Source organism: Portunus trituberculatus, chromosome 37 (assembly GCF_017591435.1).
Source record: "Portunus trituberculatus isolate SZX2019 chromosome 37, ASM1759143v1, whole genome shotgun sequence".
NCBI lineage: Eukaryota > Metazoa > Arthropoda > Malacostraca > Decapoda > Portunidae > Portunus > Portunus trituberculatus.
The window spans coordinates 5,400,455-5,421,686 of record NC_059291.1 but is presented as its reverse complement, the minus strand read 5'-3'; the positions used below and the strand labels follow the sequence as shown (position 1 = coordinate 5,421,686).

The window sequence follows — 21,232 nt, the reverse complement described above, 5'->3', positions numbered from 1 at the left end:
CAGTAAAGCCAGAATTTTGGTCTCACCCACCCGACCCTATCCCCACCAGGAGCAACTCGCCGGTACTCGCTCCCCACAAAGAAATATTTGCGCGGTAATGAAGTCTACGTATTTTCACATAATGGCAACGTTCGCTCGCTGTTTTACGTATGATATGGAAGCTTAGTAAGGATGCTAATAAACTTCCTGCCTTATTCCATTATTACAAGCTAATGATTATAGTTCAGAGCATCCATTACAGCCAGCCGTCGTTTCCTAATTAACGGTGAAGCTAAAATTATGGTCAGTACGTTCATTCCGGCCTGGCCTTCCCGTGACGCGACTTGCAACATTTTACCCCATTTTTTTTTTTTTTTTTTTTTTTTGACAGGTAAATATTGATGATGATGATGGTGGTGGTGGTAGTGGTGGTGGTGGTGGTGGTGGTGATGATGATGATAGTGGTGGTGATATTACCCTTTACTTCCACAAGGTCGGGCCACACATCCCGAGAAGGTGTAGGTGGAGGTGCGAGCGTGGGCGGCGGTGGTAAGCATGCTATTGTCGGCGGGAGTCCCAGGGGGTGGGGAGGAGGCAGGCGACGACCTCGACAACACGCCCTGCACACACACACAGACACACACACACACACACACACACACACACACACACACACACACACACACACACACACGAGGCCAGCAATACACCCTCTGGCCCGTAGACCCCCGCTGGTGATGCAAGGGAGTGTAAGAGATACACAAAGCCACAAACACTTCCTGACTTGTGGACCTCAAGACAAAAAGAACTTCGCAACTCGCTCAGTGACTTATTTTTGAGGGCCGTGTCTCCAGATATTGTCTTGAGGCACCAGCTGAGTCGAGCAAACCCTTAAAAGTGAACCGAAGTAAAAGGGAAGGAGTAAAATACGTGTAGCCGTGTATCTGACCCCACATGGGCTTCCACTTCCCGGCTAGGAGTGCGGCGGTGACCCCTGTGCAGCGCCGACCCCAGAGAGCCCCAGAGAGGTACACATGCTACACTCCCTCGTATGTACCCATGAACGGATAAGTTTTCATATCAGTGTCTTTATGCGTGACTGCGATATTCCAAGTCTGTAAAAACATCACTGAAACGCTAGAGCAAACGCCTGCACAGGAAAATAAATAAACAGGTAAAACGCGTTTGAATGTGTATGCTTTTTCTCCCCTTTCTTTTTTTACCTACAAGATCGAGAGAAACTGGAGACTCCCGCTGGCGAACGCAGCTTGTAAATACTACTAAAATACATCATAAAAAAAAGACGACATTGTTTTTACTGCTTCTGCTGCAACGACACAGAATTCCAGGGCAAAAAATCCGGAGGACACGACCATAAACACTCGAGCAGCGCCCCAGACCGTGTCGGAGGATGAGGCTCGTGCGCGGGGCCGGGGACGGCTAGAGGAGTGCTAGGTGGAGGGCCGTGCTGGTGGGACGGGAAGAGCAGGTCGGGAGATTCAGAGTCGTGGGAAAAGAGTGGAATGAGAGGAGGAACCAGAGGGATGCTGTGAGAAAGACTCGGGTGGTTGTGGGATGAAAAAATGAGGTGCTTATGTAGGATGATTCTCGCAAGAGGGAAGCGAACTTGTAAGTGGAATGTGAGTCAGGGAGTGAGGGAGTGAGGCCAGGGAGTTGAGTGACGCCTCGAGTGGACGAGGCGTGGAGGTTTGAAGTCTTGGTGGGAGGGGTGCTGGAAACGAGTGGTTAGGGAGTGAGGAATGAAGGGAATACTGTGCTGAGGGACTGCTAGCGGGCGACAAAGAGAGCTGAGGGAAATAAAGGAAAGGTAGGAGTGAGAGGCATCGCGACACACAGCTAGGGAAGAAAAGTATGTGGAATTACAGACACACAGACAAACGGACCATTCAGACTACACGGGCGGCGCAGACCATACCAGGTGGGTCAGGCTCCTCCCTTGTATCGACGTGACTTTTTGCTGTACAGTTTAATGAAAGCCTCCGCCGTACAGCCAATGCTCCGAGTTAATTCTGGAGGTAAGAGAATTGTGTTACGTATTGCGATTGATGTTTGCATTTGTATCCATTCAGTCCTATTGATTACTTGGCCAAATGTCTGGTGATCTTTTTTTCAGGTATGTTTCTGTTTTATTGCATCGTTTCGCTATTCTTTATTGGGGAAAGTTACTCATTTCCTTCCACAAAAAAAAAAATCATGTTACTTTTTTACGTATATTCCACAATTGAAGACTTTTATACACTCAACCATCCAATCCAATTATAAGCCTCTACTTCTACCACAGTTGTACTGGTGAAACTCGAGTAAATATATTTGTGAGACCAGGAACCAAACACCACTCCAGTAATTCACAGAGAAATAAGCCTTGACAAATCAGATACACGGGATATTTCGCGTCTGAAACCTCGCCGAGTCTAATTAGCGAGTAATCTTTCATTGACTTCATTATCTTTTCTCTCGGTCAGCGCTCTGGTCTTCCCGATCCCGCAGATTAAGCTAACAAGTCAGTAATCAACCACGTGCCTTCTTTTCCCGGCGGTTTGAAAAATACGAATGAGCTTTGACAGACTCAGAGACGAGAGAGAGAGAGAGAGAGAGAGAGAGAGAGAGAGAGAGAGAGAGAGAGAGAGAGAATCAGATAGTTATAGTGCACGAAGCTTGCCACCCTTCCCGGAGACAAACATAAGCCACTCGAGTAGTAATCAAAGTCAACAGTGGACGCGAGGGGTAATCAAGCCTCTACATGCGATGACTATACTGCTGCTGCTGCGAACGAGAGGGAAGAACTTCACTCCGTTGCACTACACTACGACACACTGAACTACACACAGACACACTGCACTCCACGCTAATGTCTCCTCCTCCACACGCAAACACACGCGCGCGGGAATTTTCACTGGACTGTACTTATAGGCTGGTAATTGGTTAGGCTTCATTTGTTTTCATCCACGTAGTTTCTTGCACACGTATTGCTTGTTTGTCCTCCATCACGTGATCCCGTGCTTGTCTCGCTGGGAAGTCACTGTATTGGCTCTCGATTTGAAACTGAATTCTCTCGTCAGGGTTGTATATCGCCCGTATTCAGAAACGCCTTCCCTTCTCACTACGACGATTTTCCAAGGCCACAGAGAAGAAGAAGAAGACGAAGAAGAAGAAGAAAAAGAAGAAGAAGAAGAAGAAGAAGAAGAAGAAGAAGAAGAAGAAGAAGAAGAAGAAAAGAAAAAGAAAAATACGAAAAAGACACGAAAAGAAGAGATTTGAAAATATTCCTTGAGAGGGAACATTGCCTTTTAGAATACAAAATCTACAGTTACAACCAGTGAAATAGTCAAGCCCTTTGTAACCTGAACACCAATGACACACTGTAAGGCGAAGGGCAATGAATACCTCCCTCAGAAACACATGTAGATACGCAAAACAAAAGCCAGGCAGTGAAAGACATTAGTATATCCAATTCGTGTGATACAGAACTTCAAGACATTTTTTTCAGACTTTTAGGCAACTCTACTAACCTTTTAGGCAACTAGCAATCAAGTGGGCTTTTTTTTTTAGTTATATTTCTTGTTGCCTTTGGACAGATTCCCCTCTTCCAATTAAAAAACAAAAATGATACGGCGGCCATTACATGCAATACTAAAATAGAACGTCATCTAACTTGTGTATATAGCAACGCAGGAGTGGAATGTGTGTATGTGTGTGTGTGTGTGTGTGTGTGTGTGTGTGTGTGTGTGTGTGTGTGTGTGTGTGTGTGTGTGTATTCTAGCGCCCGGAATGGAAATGTGAAAATAATTTATAGAGGAGTGACTGATGGTTCGGAGTAACGACATCAATTTGGAAACAATATATAACGAATAACGCGACCTTGTTTGGCACCGAGTATTGTGAGAAAAATGTATACAGCGAGTTGTGCGTTGTGGGTGCGTCCCCTCTAACCTCACCATGTGCCTCCCTCACTCTCCCTCTCCCTCTCCCTCTCCCTCTCCCTCTCACCTCGCCCCCTCTCCCCTCACAACCAACGCTACAAACGAGTGCTCTCCCTTTCTCATTTTCTTTTCTCTTTAACTGCCCTCACAGTCCTATTATTTGACTCTCTAGTACAGTTCCCTCACTGCTTATTTACACTTCCCTCATTCACCTCTTCTTCAGTTAGCATCCCTCCCTCATAGCAGGTCCCCTCATTCTTCCTTCCTGTACGTAGTTCCCTCACTTTTTATCCCTCACGGTAATCCACACTTCCCCCTCAGAGTAAATTCCCTCATTCTTCTTACCTGTAGTTCCGCAACTTTTTCTCCCTCACTGCAACCCAGTTTCCCCTCACAGTAGCTCGCTCAATTTTTCCCCCATTTAGTCCCACTTGTATTTCTTCTCCTACAGCCAGCATACAGCATTTCTCTCCTCGTGGTAAGGCCCCTCATCCTTCTATCCTTACACACACTTCCCGTTCTCCAAGCGATGCCACGTCATCACAAACACTCTTCCCACCTCAAAGATGATCTTCCACTTGCGGGGCGTCCTCACAGTGAACAAGAAATTACGTGCATCAAATAATTAAGACAAACGCACTCATTAGCATCATTGGTTCATGTTTGAGGTGGTCATTGCGCTTGCCTAACAATCTCTAGGTCACATTGTGAAGGTAATCCACGTGGGAATCAATCAGTTCATGAATAACTCTTGGGAGTATGAAAGCCCTCTTCTGCTCTGCCTCCCCCTCTCTTGGCAATCTGATGAGCACGATGAAACTCAGCCAATAAACCGAAGACTGAAGTAATTTGTTGGTGTCATCATATGTGACTAAGGAATGTGTGAAAGACTCGGAAAGGACACAGCAAATATGAGTTCTGAGCATTTGCTGACTTAAATCATGTCTACTCCGGCTACATTTTACAAACAGCACGAGTCAGTGCCACTTTTCAACACAAATTTCAAAACATGTTACTTAGCATCATTCTATCCTCACGCCGCTCAGGGAAGACAGTAGCCAGGTGGAGGACATCAGGTCATCGCCGAGGAGTGGTGGGAAGTAGGTATGAAAGATGTAATCCCTTTTTAGCTGAATTTAAGTCAAACAGCACCAAAGAGACGTCCGCTAGGTCGAAAGAGTTCAGAGAAAAAAATAAAAGAAAGAGAAAGATGAAAGGACTCGAGCAGGGAAATAAAAAAAATTTAGTAGATGGAAAACAGTAAGTTACAAATTCGCTTGAAAATGTTCTGGCTGCTCCCGAGTGAGACAAGAAGCAGCGGCGACGCAGGGAAAAAATAAGAGTGAAACCTCTCCGGTGGGGTGTTGCGGGCCTGGAGGGAATAGGGCGGGAATCGCAAGGTTGGCAAGGCGGCGCTCTGGATGACAAAATGGCAATACCAAAACAATCTGTGACATCGATGCAAAAGTTTCCTCTATTGTTTCCTAAGTTATGGACACGATTTCTCTGCCCGGCGTGGAGAACGATCCTTCAGCCTTCGTCAGGCGGGCAGCAGGGAGAAGCGAGGCCCCCTCCACTCGCCTCCCTCTTCTCTTCACTACACCTGCAGCCACTGAGCGTCGCCACCTGGAGCACCGCGGCAGCAGCGAGGCATTAAGGTGAGCAGCAGACACCCACGAGGCGGCCTGACGTGATGGTCTCGTGAAGCTACGAGGGCGGCGCGGCACCTGGGATTCACGTATCTATTAAGAGCAAACAGCGCGGTATTGGGTGTCTGCCGCCGCTTGTCTCGCTCGTTTCTCATCTTTATCGAGTCGTTGGCAGCGTCGCCCCTCTTCAGGCAGAGCATTACATGAATCTCCGGCCCCTCAGGTGTCTCCCGCCACGGCCTCCTCAACACCCACAGAATTACCTCCACCACTACTTAGCGAACGCCTTCACGGGTTCATTGCAGGAATTATGCTGATCATTCAACCGCTTCATGATTTCCCGCAGACACCAACGACCACAAAGACTGAAGGTGCGCCCCGTAATGCAATCCAAGAGCTGGTGATCCTTTCTGTGTGTGTGTGCTGAATGGTGGAGTAGTGATGGCTGGACAATATGACCCCAGGAACGCTTGCCTCCTTAATCCTCTTGTGCATACATTACACACCGCACCTCACCTCGTCCCAGTCCACTCCCTGTCCCAAGCACCGCCTCAAACACTCCGAAGAGCCTCCATCTGCCTCCTAACTTCATTCCCATCCTCATTTCGACATCCCAACCTCTTAGCGTAGAGTTATTAGCGTCTTTCCATTGTGGCGCGTGGGTCATTCTTGCTTATTTCCCCGCCCCACTCAAGCCCTCCTGAGGCCGTTGTTGTAGCCAGTCTGTATCATGAGCAGGAGAGTTGTATTTCAATGCTTACTTGTTCTTACCTTTGTCGAAACTGATACACGAGACATTTATTTGCAGCATGTTTACTCCCGCTCTTTTCACCAACTTCCTCTCCTCTCTCTGCCTTTCACCAGCACACCTCAAATGCTCTCTCTCTCTCTCTCTCTCTCTCTCTCTCTCTCTCTCTCTCTCTCTCTCTCTCTCTCTCTCTCTATTTCTCTTCTTCCCTTTCCTCCTTCCATCCCTCCCTCACAATCTCCATCTTCCTTCCACTCAAACTTTCCTATTCCCTCGCGTCCTCAGTCAGACCAAGTCCTCGGCCAAGTCCCCCGTGAAAGGCGAAAATTTTGCATCTAAATGGTATATTTTCGATTTTGAAATTACCTCGAGTCCCGGCGGGAGGTGGTCGTGTCTGGCGCGGAGCCTCCCAGGGGGCGCTCGTCAGGGGAGGGTTGCCACCGACCGCCGCACACATTCGCCACACATTACTCCACGACTATATTAGTACACACACACACACACACACACACACACACACACACACACACACACACACATTTGCCTATGTATATACCACCATCAAAATAAAGAGTGCGTAAATTTATGAAATTTACAAATGGACTGAAAGAAAGAAAGAAGATAAAGAGGCTCAGTTCTATGAAATAAGTTAACGACTAAGAGAGGGTGGAGAACAGTCGTGGACGCTTGACGCAGCCTCTGGAGATCCTGCACGAGAGTGTCCCGGGAGTTCTGACAACAGTTACACATCGTCCCCAACTCAACACATCATCAGTTTCTAACAGGTTTTTTTTTCTCCTTCAGACATCAACGAGGAAGGAGTTGGACGTCTATTTCCACCACGACACTGACCCGCTGCTCACACGCCGCCACGCCACTAGGCAGGTGTGATGATGCCACACGCTACACACTGTACACAACAAAAAGCGTGACACACAGCCTGGGATGAGATATACAATGCATGTGTGTTCCAACGCCACAGAGGATAGTTATTTGGTTTAATCATCGCCCTCGGCACAGCACGCCTGTCGGCCTGTTGTCACGCTGTGGGCCCCGGCGCAACAGCAGCAGGACCAGCACGGCCGTGTTGAGGGTGTGGCTCCTCGCGACCCTCGTGCTGGGGCCGAGGGAGGCGAGGCCGCAGCCGCGCGGGGAGCCTGGACCGGAGCCTTCACCACCACCACCACCACCACCACCTGCCGGCCCAGGCACGCACGCCAGGCCTTCCCGAGACGCCCACCACCACCACCACCATCACACAACACGCCACCACCGCCGCACCTTGCCACCTCATCACTCACCACCTGTCCACTCTTCCCGTGCTCTGCCTACTCACTCATCGCACGCAACATCACGCAACTCCATGACAGATTTTTTCACCATTTCATGTTTTATTATCATTATTATTACTAGTATCATTTGCTGCCGCTGCTAATGTTGTATTGCTTCCTGAAGTCCTGAAGCCTCTAGAGTAGACGCAGTGCCGCCTGCTCCGCCGCGGGAGCTCTGTGTCTATTATCGACTCACATTAGCGTCACAGTAATGTCGCCAATCACTTAACAATAACACGCCTACTGTTTGGCGAGAGCCATCTGCCCCCGCACACTCAGCCTCCCATGTGACGCCATAACTATTAATCGGTGGCAGTAATGGCGCGTGAGGCGGGGTGTACCACACCTGCCTCCATTCCCTTCCCTCCCTGCGCGCCTCGTGCTCGTCGTGCCGCTCAATAATGTACACCACTATTCACATCTCTATCACTCCAAAAAATCTTGGGCGCGACAGACGGCTAACGAAACAGGGCCCGAAGCGGCCCCCACTTAGTGCCGGGCTGCTGGCGAGCGTCGGGTGCACGGCGCGGCCCTCCGCTCCTCTCATAATAAAGTCAGGTAATGAGGGAGCGGCAGAGGGAGGCAGCACTCCTCCAGCCCCGATATACGGCCGGGATACCCAACTTTTTAATTAGTCTTAAATACTTATGACTACGTAAACATTTTCCCCAGAATTTATCGGTGATTGGAGAGCATGTAAAGCTCCGGTGTGTGAGGTTATGGATGCCCGGCGCCCTGATTGCCTCTTCAAAGTTTGCACCGGAACGGAGGCAGCAAGAACCAGACCCTAGCGAGGCACCCCTCGCCTCCCTAAGGTGGCGTACCCTCAGCAGGAGCTTGGCCTCAACAAGCTCAATAAAGGGAAAATAATACTCAGGAAAACAGACTTTCTAGAGACTGAAATATCAGCGTATTGGTGTGTGTGTGTGTGTGTGTGTGTGTGTGTGTGTGTGTGTGTGTGTGTGTGTGTGTGTGTGTGTGTGTGTGTGTGTGTGTGTGTGTGTGTGTGTGTGTGTGTGTGTGTGTATACTAGTTTTCAGATGTTTCATCAAAGCGTTTGACGAGTCACATGCATGAGACTTTAAAGAAACTTATTTCAAAGAAAAAAAAAATTTCAGTAACTTTATCGATAATCTTTTTACTAGTGTTAAAACTTTCAAAAGCCAGCTAAGTGAACTGCAACGAATGGCGACAGTGGTGGCGACCAACAAGAAAGGAAAAATGTAATATCTGAAATGGATTTACTCAAAATATTATAACGGTGTCTTATATGATATATATATATATATATATATATATATATATATATATATATATATATATATATATATATATATATATATATATATATATATATACACATATATATAATCAGTGACTCCCACCACTGACGTCAGCCCCTGAACAGGATTGAGCATTTCACATGTCCTGGGTCATAGCTATCAGTGTGCGCGCGTCGACCTCGCTTTTTTCATAAGCGTTAGACAAAAATTTGATGACAAATCAAATCTAGTAAATGTTTTCCATCCTCCTTCAATGAGTCGCCTTTATTTGATTCTTTCATGGTCTCAGTTTAGTTTGGGTCTTGACCCAACTAATGACATCAATCAATTTCGAAATTCTCTCTCTCTCTCTCTCTCTCTCTCTCTCTCTCTCTCTCTCTCTCTCTCTCTCTCTCTATCTATCTATCTATCTATCTATCTCACATACACACATACTCACTCACCGCTTAGTGTAGTGGTTAGCACGCTCGGCTCACAACTGAGAGGGCCCGGGTTCGAGTCCCGGAAAGCGGTGACGCAAATGGGCAAGCCTCTTAATGTGTAGCCCCTATTCACCTAGCAGTAAATAGGTACGGGATGTAACTGAAGGGGTTGTGTCCTGGCTTTCCCGGCGTGTGGAGTGTGCTGTGGTCTCAGTCCTACCCGAAGATCGGTCTATGAGCTCTGAGGTCGCTCCGTAATGGGGAAGTCTGGCTGGGTGACCAGCAGACGACCATGGTGAATTACTCTCTCACACACACACACACACACACACACACACACACACACACACACACACACACCGGAAGGTCGGAGAGTTCAAATTTCCAGGCAGGCGGAGACAATATGAGGCAGTCTCTCCTCATGCTGTGGCCGCTGTTCGCTCACCAGAAAACATGTAGAGACGTTAAGTCGAGGAGTTGTGGTGTTACTGTCCGGCAAGAGTGAAGACAGTGGGTGTCGGATATCACTCACACACACACACACACACACACACACACACACACACACACACACACACACACAACGAATATGTGATTGTGCTACACACATAGGGTAGATAAAAGGAAGGCCTCGATCTCCGGAGACGCAATGTCCCAGAATAGCCGCAACAAGACACCCACCGAACCTCCCTGGGGAACTGATAAGGCAAGGCTGCGTCTCACGGGACTGTAAGAGGACTCGCAGTGCCGGCAGAAGCAGGGGTCGTAAGCGGCGGGCAAATGCGGCAGGCAAGGTGGCCACGCAGACCTTGGCAAAGAAACCACGAGCCGCTCAGTGCAGGGAGGGACGCAGTGTTTCCATTCCCAGGCTTACGACTTCATATCAGCGCCATTGTTCCTTCCCCCCAAACGACAGTAATAGAGAATCAAGTACGTAAATTTCCTGACGAGATAAAGTTAACAACGGTAATAGAGACGAGATAAAAATAGGGGGAGATAAAATCCGTCAAAAACAGACCTAATTATCCACTGCCTGATAACATTTATAAATAACTTTGTATTGCATTCTACTTTCTGAGACGAAATGCTGTTAATATCACTCACAGCGTCCCCTCCAGACAATACCATTGCCCGCAGCTGACCACCGATCGTAACAACACTGGAGTGATTACAACTCAGCCACAATTCCTTTACTGCCCCTCCCTGACCTGACCCTCCCGGCATGACCACAAAGATAACGTGACCCGCGGCTCTCCCTATCCTCCCTAATATGCCATAGTCCCTCGTCCCCGTCTTCCTCTGCGTGTCCATCTGTATGTCTTTCCTTCCGTCAGTTTGTTATCCATTCAATTCATTTTATCACTCCGTCGTCTCACTGTTATTTCTATTACTTCGTCATTAAAATTTTAGTTAATATGTTGATGCTTTGATTACTTTTGTTCGCCTGTGTTCGGTTTTATGCTGTGATGTTATTCAAGATTCTACCGCCATGAGTTGTACCAAGTTACCATTACCATTACTCTTCCACGCTACCTCCGCCACGACCACTATCATCCTGCTGTATTGTGCTAACACCACCACTACCACCACTACCCCCACCACCTACAACAACAACGCATCGCCGCTATTAACACCAACGTAGCTAACTAATACCACGGCAACACCAACACAACACCATCGACACTACTTCCTTCCCTCACCCAACACCACCAGCACCATCATCATCACACCATCAGTAACATCCCTACCACACCATCACTAAGACCAGCAGCACTATAACACCACCAGCATCATCATCACCACGAAAAAAACCCCACACAGCTCACCATCTCCACCACCACCATCACCAGCACCAGCACAACACCGGCGCCTCGTCAGCCCAGCACAGGGGAACCAGCACACTCCCCGCCGCCCCAGGGGAGCTGCCTCACCTAAGGCACTTATCGTCCCTCTGGCAACTCCCTTTGAAATATTAATCTAATTTGCCTTCAGTCCTCGCTCTGCTACGCCCGCCCCGCACCGCCGCCAGTTGAAAAGCTTTCCAAACAAGGTTAATGTTTCAGCAGGCCTTCCCTCCCGCCCTCCTTCCCTCCAGCTCTCCTCCTACTCCCACTCCTCTTCCTCCTCCTCTTCCTCACTACCACTGCCACTATCCTCTCCTACCTTCACCATTATCCCATTCCACCCTACACTCTCCTCCTTCAATATTACCACTTCACTCTCCCCTTCTTTCTCCTCTTCCTCCTCCATCAACACCTCCTCCTTCAACACCTCCTCCTACCATCACCATCCCAACCACGTTCTCTTCCTCTTCCTCTTCCTCTTCCTCTCCAACTCTTTTCCAGTCTTTTTTCTGCTTGTCCTACTCGCTCTCCTTCTTTTCCTACACATCTAGGTTATGTATTTTTCCGTTTTTTTCTCGTTTTTTTTCAATATTTTTTCCCTTCGTGTTTAAAAGTTTTCATTGCATCTTTAGTTTCTTTCAGTGAGATATTTTTTTTTATTTTGTCTTCTCTGCCAGTCCAGTGTCACTCAGTAGACGATGTATATTTCTGTTCACCTGTTCGCTTGTTCACCTTTCCACTAGCTCTTCATCTGTTTGTTCCTCCTGTTCTCCTTCCTTGTTTATGCTCTAGTGTGCAGTAATCTTGACATCTTCCTCTCTCTCTCTCTCTCTCTCTCTCTCTCTCTCTCTCTCTCTCTCTCTCTCTCTCTCCTTCTCTCAGTAGGCGGATTGGATGCTATCGTTTCCAGATCGCTTTCTTTCCTTCCATTGTGCAATTGGTGAAGGTAACAAGAGCCCTCCCTCCTCCCTTCGCTGGCCGGGGCGTGGCGGAGCTCAGGTGCCAGCTGCAAGGGGCGAAAGTCAACGAAAAGTCTCGGCGGGGAATGAGGTCCCTTGGGTTCACGCTTTGAGCCCGTGGTGTTTCTTAGAGGACGAGACATGGTGGGCGATGACTTCTCCTTCCCTCTCTCTCTCTCTCTCTCTCTCTCTCTCTCTCTCTCTCTCTCTCTCTCTCTCTCTCTCTCTCTCTCTCTCTCTCTCTCTCTCTCTCTCTCTCTCTTCCACCTCCCCATCTCCTCTCTCTCTCTCTCCGCGCTCTTTTTCTTTTTCTCTCTGTTCCTTCACCTAAAGTACTACACACAGGTTGGTTCAGTACACTATGCACGTTCCTTTGTTTGGTTGCCTTCATGCATTTTCCCACATTCAACTCTCAGCATCCTTCATTTTGCCATTCCCGATTTTTTTTCCTCTTTCAACTCCTCTTCTTTCCCTTTACGCTCCATCCTCTACTCTCTCTCTCTCTCTCTCTCTCTCTCTCTCTCTCTCTCTCTCTCTCTCTCTCTCTCTCTCTCTCTCTCTCTCTCGTCTCTTTCTTTTCCCACCATCCATTTTATCCAGCAGTCTACCCATCACTTCCCGCACTTCCCCTCTTCCTCCTTTTTCTCGTCCCCTTTCCTTTGCTTCCCTCCCTCTCCCATCCCCCGCCCCCCTCACAGCTCACTCAGCAAGAACGAGAGAGGCTACCTACCCCTCCCCTCCGCCTTCACCCCCTTTGGAAGTGGAAAATTATCTTACCTTTGGAGCAAACGGGGGCTTCTCCTCCCTCCCCTCCATCCTCCGTTGCCTCCATCTCTTCAGTGTCTTCTTCCTCCTCTTCCTCCCCCTCCTCCCACTCCTCGCCTGAAAGAGAGGGAAGCGGTGTGCGTTACTTGATGGGTCGTGCATAAAAGGGTGTCAGTGAGCGGCTCTAAACAGTTGTGAAGGTGATGTAAAGAAGTCTAAGGGTCTCCCAGCCATCGCCCCTGCCAACGCCACTCCTCGTATTCATGCTCGTGTCGAATTTAATGTGCTCAGAGAGATGACTGATGAAATACATATACAAGGGGAAAGGACAGAGAGAGAGAGAGAGAGAGAGAGAGAGAGAGAGAGAGAGAGAGAGAGAGAGAGAGAGAGAGAGAGAGAGAGAGAGAGAGAGAGAGAGAGAGAGAGAGAGAGAGAATGTTGGAAAAATGCATAATATGAAAATTAACATGTATATGATTTGACTAGGTAATCAACTGAAAACATAAGCTGAGGTAACTCCGCTTTTACAAATATTGGCAGAGAGAGAGAGAGAGAGAGAGAGAGAGAGAGAGAGAGAGAGAGAGAGAGAGAGAGAGAGAGAGAGATTACAAATACCTAGTGATACAATTACGCTCCGGCAGCCAACGATGCAACATACCAGTAATAATATTACCTGATTGACCCCCTCACTCCCCGCACCCCCCTTCCTCCCACACCTCGGCGCGCAGCAACACCCAGCACGGCGCCCTGCCAAGCCCCTGGGCACAGCGGTGGGGGGCGGTGCAGCTGTGGAGGCGAGGTGAGGGATACAGCATCACGCTTCAGCCTCTCAAGGGAAACGAGAGCTCTTCCCTCGCCTGGACTTCAAGGAGGAAAAAAATAACTAAGGGAAGGGAAAGCAGGAAGGAACTAAAGGAGACCGATTAGAGATGAGTGTTGCCAAGGTTTCTAACTGGCACGAATTTCTTGGCCAGTTGTAGCGAGGTTGTAGGGCTGCAGGAACAGGAACACCGCGTCTTACTGAACACGGTGAAGGGTAGCGGTGTGATGGTGTAGTACTGGACTCGTTGCCTTTATGAATATTAGATCGGGAGGGATATGTATGGAAGTACGTATGTGTATGTGCGTATGTACTGTCGCTCTTCATTGCTGTCACTGCCATCCTTTGTTTTGTGTTTCCTTCACTCATTCCTCATTTTTTTTTTTTACAGTTTGCTGCATCACGGTTTGCCCTTTTTTTCCCAGTAATTTTCACCAGGTAAGTAAACGTGATTCACAAAGTCACCAATCAGTCATTTGGAAATATAACATTGTAACATAAGGAATTGTCTATAAAAGGCCACATCTGTTATATAGTTTAGCCAGAAACACACACACACACACACACACACACAGAGAGAGAGAGAGAGAGAGAGAGAGAGAGAGAGAGAGAGAGAGAGAGAGAGAGAGAGAGAGAGAGAGAGAGAGAGAGAGAGAGAGAGAGAGAGAGAGAGAGAGCAAACCAAACCATCACCTCCACCCCCTCAACCCCGAGTCACAGAGGAAGAAAGGCAGTACCTAGCTTGGCAGAGAGCACACCACCCACGCCTCCTCGCGCTGCTCTCCCAGGACAGCAGCAGCACGACGCAGATTGACCTCTTACATCCTCAGAGACCTTCACGAACTTCTTCTTCTTAACATCCTTGGGCAACTTTCAAGGACTATATGAGGAGTTAAGGAAAGGAATTGCCACCTCGTTCATCACTGGACCTCCTGCGGTGTCTCCTGCCACTGCTCTGTGCGACCTCAGTACGGGAAGACGCTGTGCAGCAGGAAGTAAACGTGAGTGTTTCTTGTGGCGTATGTGAAAAACACCCTTGAGAATTCGCCTATTCATTCTTGTGGTCTTTGAAAATAACCGTGACGAAAGAACAAGACTTTAAACTCCTCAGTACCATGACACGTTTTCATATTCATTCTGCTTACTATTTAGCAATTTTATACAGCTTCAGAAATAGTGAAGACTCTGGCCATTAATCTTCCGAGCTCCATAGACCATTCCTAATGTAAATAAAATCGTCTAATCATACCAAAAACTCATGGTAAAAATGCGTCCCAATACTGAAGGGGTTAAGAATATGCGCCTTTCACTCGCGACCCTATCCATCCCCGTCACTGTGCCGTCCCCGCAGCACTGTCCCGCGGGCGGGGCCAGTTATTACCCCTATCTAATTATCCCTGCCACCTCAGGGAGATTTCACATATCGTCCTAGTCGAAAGGAAATCCGGAGAATCCATAGGCTCATAAGGCAGCATGGTCCCAGAGGTTAGTCTTGAGGGCCAATCAATGAGTCCATCCCTACCACCACCATCACCACCCTCCCCTCCCCAGCCCTCCTGCCTTGCCGCTGGAGGGTCGCGTTTTATTCACAAGCAGGGAATTAATTGCACGAAATGCAGAGAACGACGTAAATGTTGCGCGGAGACTTGTGTAGATCGTGGCCATTCACTAAGGAGCTGCATCAAAACACGAACCTCTACCACACACCCTTGACACACCTCGACACGTTCATAATCCTGCTAGTGCCTCCTGACGTCATGCCTGAGGGCGCGGCGCTTGTTTACTGCTTAGCGTGATATATCCATTGTTGCGTGCAGCCTCCTGGCGGCAGAGAAGGAAACAGGCAGCCCTAAAGTGAGGCCACGGATGTTATTAAGGCTAGCGTTATGGCGAGGCAGTGAGGGCGGGGCCTTGTGTCTTGTTAGCCCTTCATGATAACAAAGTTCAGTTGTGGTCAAAGTCATCATGAACCCCCCGAGAACCTGTGTCTTGTAGCGCTGCTGGTGAGTCGCCTGCTGGCTGGCTCACGCATTCACTGGCCATTCCCTGATTGGTTTAGAGTTTCAGGTAGAAGCAACAACAAGGTTATTGTGGTCCATTTATTGATGACACAAGGCTGGATCAAGGTACTGGAGTGATGGCTTGGACGGCTGAACAGACAACTATACTGCCTGAACTGCAGCCTGAGGATTCACAGACAAGTTATCGAACCCTCCTTCTCAGGCTCCCAGCATCAACCTTGATTCAGATTCAGCTTCAGAATGTTGTCGGAAAGATGCCTCCAACCACGGTGCTTCTCTTGATGTTTCCCTTCCTTATTGTTCTTTTCTCTACTGTAATTCTCTTTTCTTCCAAAATTGCTATAATACTGGTTCCGTTCTTTCTGTGTTTTGTTTTCTCAAATAATAATATCCCAATATTTGATAACCTTGTCCTTCCTCCTCCAGCTTTTCTATGGCCAATGCCCAGAGACTCCTGAGGCAAGACCAGAGAGGCCTCCCTGCTCCTCGTTTGGGAGTGAAGAACATTTGTCTCCACGCGAGTCAACGATGACGTGACAGGAGTTGGAACGGCTTAAGTTCACTAAGTTAGTTACATATGAAGAACGACGACGCATATGATATCCATGGAGGCGAGGGAGAGCAAGGTAAATATGGAGGGTTTAGTTGAGTGGGTAGAGCGCAAGGTAAAAGGAGCAAAAGACATACTAATACTAACCCCATCCGTGATACTACTACATAGAAGGAAACTATAGAGAAATTTCCAACCATTTACCGGTAATCCTGAAGAGAAAAGGAATGAGAATTTCAAACCAGAACAGGAATGTAGATGAAATGTCCCTGAATTCCCAATACACAAAGGTCAAGTAGTGACGAGTAACTGAGGGCACAGCGGTAGAGGAAAGAGAGAACGCTATTTTGTAATGCAAGCGAGGACATGTAAGCAGGAGTGATATGTTGAGCTCACTACATAATCAATACAACATTCACTCACTGGTGGACTTGCAATAACCGGGATGCTTTTAGAATAGGGAATGTCTTCACCTATTTTAACCTTTTACAACATTTAGTACACTATTACCACTACTACTACAACTGATGCTGCTGTTACTCCTACTGCTGTTGCTGCTACTATACTACTACTACTACTACTACTACTACTACTACTACTACTACTACTACTACTACTACTACTACTACTACTACTACCACTACCACTATTACTACTGGTACCACTACTACTTTATTACTTCCACTACCAATAACTATGAGAAGGAAGATACAAGAGTGAATTTCCTATAACGCGTGACACCAGTGTTACTTTAATTCGCGCAGGCAATAAAAAAAATAAAACCTCGTTGAAATTCATTAAAAATACATGCACGGCAAAGGAAAAAAAAGTGAGGCTGGCAGAAGCTGATTCATGAAAAAAGCAGAGGAAGAGAAAAAGCAAACTGAGTAGCCAGGTACTGAAAGCAAATAGGAAAACTCTAATTCCTCGAGAGAAGAACGAATATGATGACTAATTAAGAAAAAGATGTAAATATAAGGAGGTGATTTGGTATGTTGGGGTTTCATCATGCCGTGTTAGTCAGGGAGAGGAACAGTCGAGGTAAAAAGTTAAGTAGCTTTTCTGTAATCATCTCCACTTCGTTCGACGGTTTTCCTCAACCTTACCACCTCCGATGTGCTAAGAATCCATCAGTTCCCAAGTTTGTTTAAGAGATTTTCAGCGGATTAGAGGACTTCAAATTAACTCCTTCAATACTGGGACACATTTTTACCTTGAGCTTTGTGTACGATTAGACCATGTTATTGACATTAGGAAGGGTCTATGGAGGTCAGAAGAATAATGGCCACAGTCTTCACCATTTTAATACACCACAAACGTTTCTGAAGGTATATAAAATCACCAAATAGTAAACACAATGAATATGAAAACGCGTCATGGTATTCAAGGGATTAAGAAAAAAAAAGAGAAAACAAATCAAATATATAGGACTAACACCTTTTTTTCTGATTTTTTGTAACATGCTAATCTACTTCTGACTGCACAATACTACCCACGGCATGCATCTAAGGAGGCAGATCAGAGGACATCAGATTGAGGAGAAACGAGGAGCACAGTGCAAGTTGAAGAGAGTACACAGTTTCATCTGACTTCTCACCATGACTATCGATCCATCTTTTCCTTTTTTTTTTTTTTTATGGATTTACCGGTGGATGCACTCAACAGTCAAAACTGGATGAGTCCTGGCGGGATGAGGCGTAACAGGGTGATGGCCAATCTAATTTACTCTTTTTTTTATAGCGAAAGTAATCGACCACATAAATAAGTTACGAGCCGATGTGGTCATTGAAACGATAGAAAAAAAAAGAGAGAGAGAGAAAATACATTGCTATATAGTACATCAATATATTGTGAAAATCCCAACCGAAAGTATTACATTGGAATATAGATATGTGAACAGAAGGCAAGGAAGACATGACAAACTACAGAACATCAAAAATAAGAGCGAAAAGCAATCAGGCACTGAAGAGAAACACACTAACGAAAGTATTATATTAGGGGATGAATACTTGAAGACAGAGAGAGAAAAACATAACAGACTAAACAGCATTAAAAAATAAAACAGCGGAAAAGCAATCAAGCAACAGAAAAGAAACGACATAGAAATAAATAGAAATACGAAAAACATACTATAAATTACACACACACACACACACACACACACACACACACACACACACACACACACACCGCGTAGTGTAGTGGTTAGCACGCTCGACTCACACTCGAGAGGGTCCGGGTTCGAATCCCGGAGGTAGCGAGGCAAATGGGCAAGCCTCTTAATGAGGGCCCCTGTTCATCTAGCAGTAAATCGGGATGTAACTCGATGGGTTGTGACCGGTAAGCGGCGAGGCAAATGGGCACACTCGCTCACAATCGAGAGGGCCGGGTTCGAATCCCGGTAAGCGGCGAGGCAAATGGGCAAGCCTTTTAATGTGTGGCCCCTGTTCACTTAGCAGTAAATAGGTACGGGATGTAACTCGATGGGTTGTGGCCTCGCTTTCCCGGTGTGTGGAGTGTGTGATGTGGTCTCAGTCCTACCCGAAGATCGGTCTATGAGCTCTGAGCTCGCTCCGTAATGGGGAAGACTGGCTGGGTGACCAGCAGACGACCGAAGTGAATCACACACACACACACACACACACACACACACACACACACACACACACACACACACACACACACACACACAAACATAAAAAACAAACAACAAACAAGAGGGGAAGAAAATAAAACAAACAATACGAACGACTCTGAAGCAATTCCCTCTCTGTTCGTTAAATAATGGTTGCCTGGCTTCTCGTTGACCCGGAAATCGATGCTCGTTAACGTCGCCCTCTCGTTTTCCTTCCTTTCTTTACGTGTGACATTTAATGAACGTGTTTACAGCGCGACTTTCCAGCGATAAACGTTATTATTGGACACTGTTTCTCACTTGTGTTATTGGGTGTTCGATTACAGTCATGCTTCCACCACCACCACCACCACCACCACCTCTACTACTATTGCTATCACAAGTCACTTTTTCTTTATGTAAGAGGAGAAACTGGCCAATGCAACAAAGAATAAATCAAAAAAAGGCCCACCCAATTGCTATTTCCCTTAGAGATCAATAGAGTTAACGAATAGACAGGGACAAATGTCTTGAGGCTTTTCTCTTAAAAGAAGTCAAGTCGTAAGAAGATGGAAATACAGAAGCAGGCAGGGAGTTCCAGAGTTTACCAGAGAAAGGTATAAATGACTGAGAGTACTGGTTAACTAGGGATGAGAGGAAGAAGAAAGCTTTGTGCAGCTAGGAGGAGAGGAGGCATGCAGTTATGTTCTCTTTACTACTATTATCATTACAACTATTCTAGCCATAAAGCTCCACTGACAGGAATAGTTATAGCAAAAGAAAATGTACGTCACTTTAGCACAAATGTACGAAAGATTAAGGGTATTTTGTAGTTTGTTAATAACAGTGGAGGCGAGTGGAGGTGGTGGTGGGCAGTGATGAGTGATGACTTTGGTTGCGGAGGGAGAAGGGAGGAAGAGAGTGATAGAGGTGGTGGTGATGATGGTGATGGAAGTAGAAGAGGGTAACGGTGGTGATGATTTTAATGGGTGTTGTTGTTGGTGCGGGTAGTAGTTGTGGTGTAGGTGATGATGTGGATTGTGATGATTTTTTGTTTGGTTTAGGTATAAGTGGTAGTGATGATATGAACTGCTGACATTGATGATGATTTGAATGACGGTAATGGTGATGACTGCTTTCTTTTAGCAGTACAAGTTAATGACGACAGTGGTGTGCATGGTGACAGTGACGAAAGCTTTGCCATGATCAGTACGGAATTGCCTCATGCCACATTATCAGTTCATGCTGCTGAAGACAATGAGTCGACTCAGGAAGGACCCTAACTGGGTTTCTATGGACAGGGAATGGGGTCTCTTAGGTCTTCCAGCAACTCTCTATCCACCATTTTCTATTCACAGCTTTTCCCACCTCCACCTCCCCACCCCCTCCTCTCGAGCCACTATCCCCACAGCACCCACTAGCTCCAGTAATTAATGGGCGGGCGGCGCGGACCGTGGATAGTGCAGCTTGATACTGGAGCACGAGGCGGGGCGGCCCTGCCTATACTTTCCCTGGCGGCGGCGGCAGCTGGTGACTGATTGGTGCTCTCCGTTTACCGTAACAGCCTCCTCAACAGCCCTCACCTTGCCGCGGCCCTCGCCAATATTATTAAACTTGGGGAAAGAGGAAGGGGAGGCCGCGATAAGTGGGCTCTATAACTTGATGGCAATAACTGCAAGTAGCAATAACCGATGATAACATTAACTGCGGTCTACAGTACCTCCTCTCGAGCACCGCCGGCCGGGGAGTCCCAGTTGAAATTTTCCAGTGTAATTTGGGCCATCCCGAGGGATCTCATTTCCACCGAGTCCCCACCCATGGTAAATGGCGTTACCGGCGCAGCGGTTCTGGCAATCATTTTCGCTCCTATGACCAGCGGCACAAGGGCGAGGCCACTCCCCGCTAACAGCTGAGGCTTGCCTGTGCTGTGGACTGGTGATGCAATAGCCTGGCGTGTTATCGCAGGGGTCGCTACCCCAAGGGACCTGTGGGGACGCCGCCCCTTCCCAGCACCCCTCCCTGCACGCCCTTCACTTCCCAAATTTTACCCCTGCACGCCCATACTCTCTCTCGCATTACCATGCACGCCATGTCCGCCGTGCAGCTCCACTTTCCTCATGACCCTCCATCATGGCGGCTGCGTCCCCTCCCTTCAAACTCTTCCCCTCGGCTATTTGCATGTCCTCATTTGCATCATTTTCTAATGCCACGTACCCATTACCCGCCATGCTGACTAGAGTAATCACATGCATTGATATTTATACCAATTAGTGATGCAAGAATAGACACGACACGCCATTTTTGAC

General features: G+C 47.4%; 1 protein-coding gene across 2 annotated transcripts in view; it reads right to left on the bottom strand.

Moving 5' to 3' along the window:
* Positions 1-21,232, bottom strand: part of LOC123513972 (zinc finger protein 423-like) — a 335,357-nt gene that overhangs the window by 304,382 nt on the left and 9,743 nt on the right. For both annotated transcript variants that reach the window (XM_045271489.1, XM_045271490.1), the window contains exon 2: positions 12,934-13,038. In XM_045271489.1, coding sequence (XP_045127424.1) covers positions 12,934-13,038 — 105 coding nt within the window. The remainder of the gene's footprint in view (positions 1-12,933; positions 13,039-21,232) is intronic.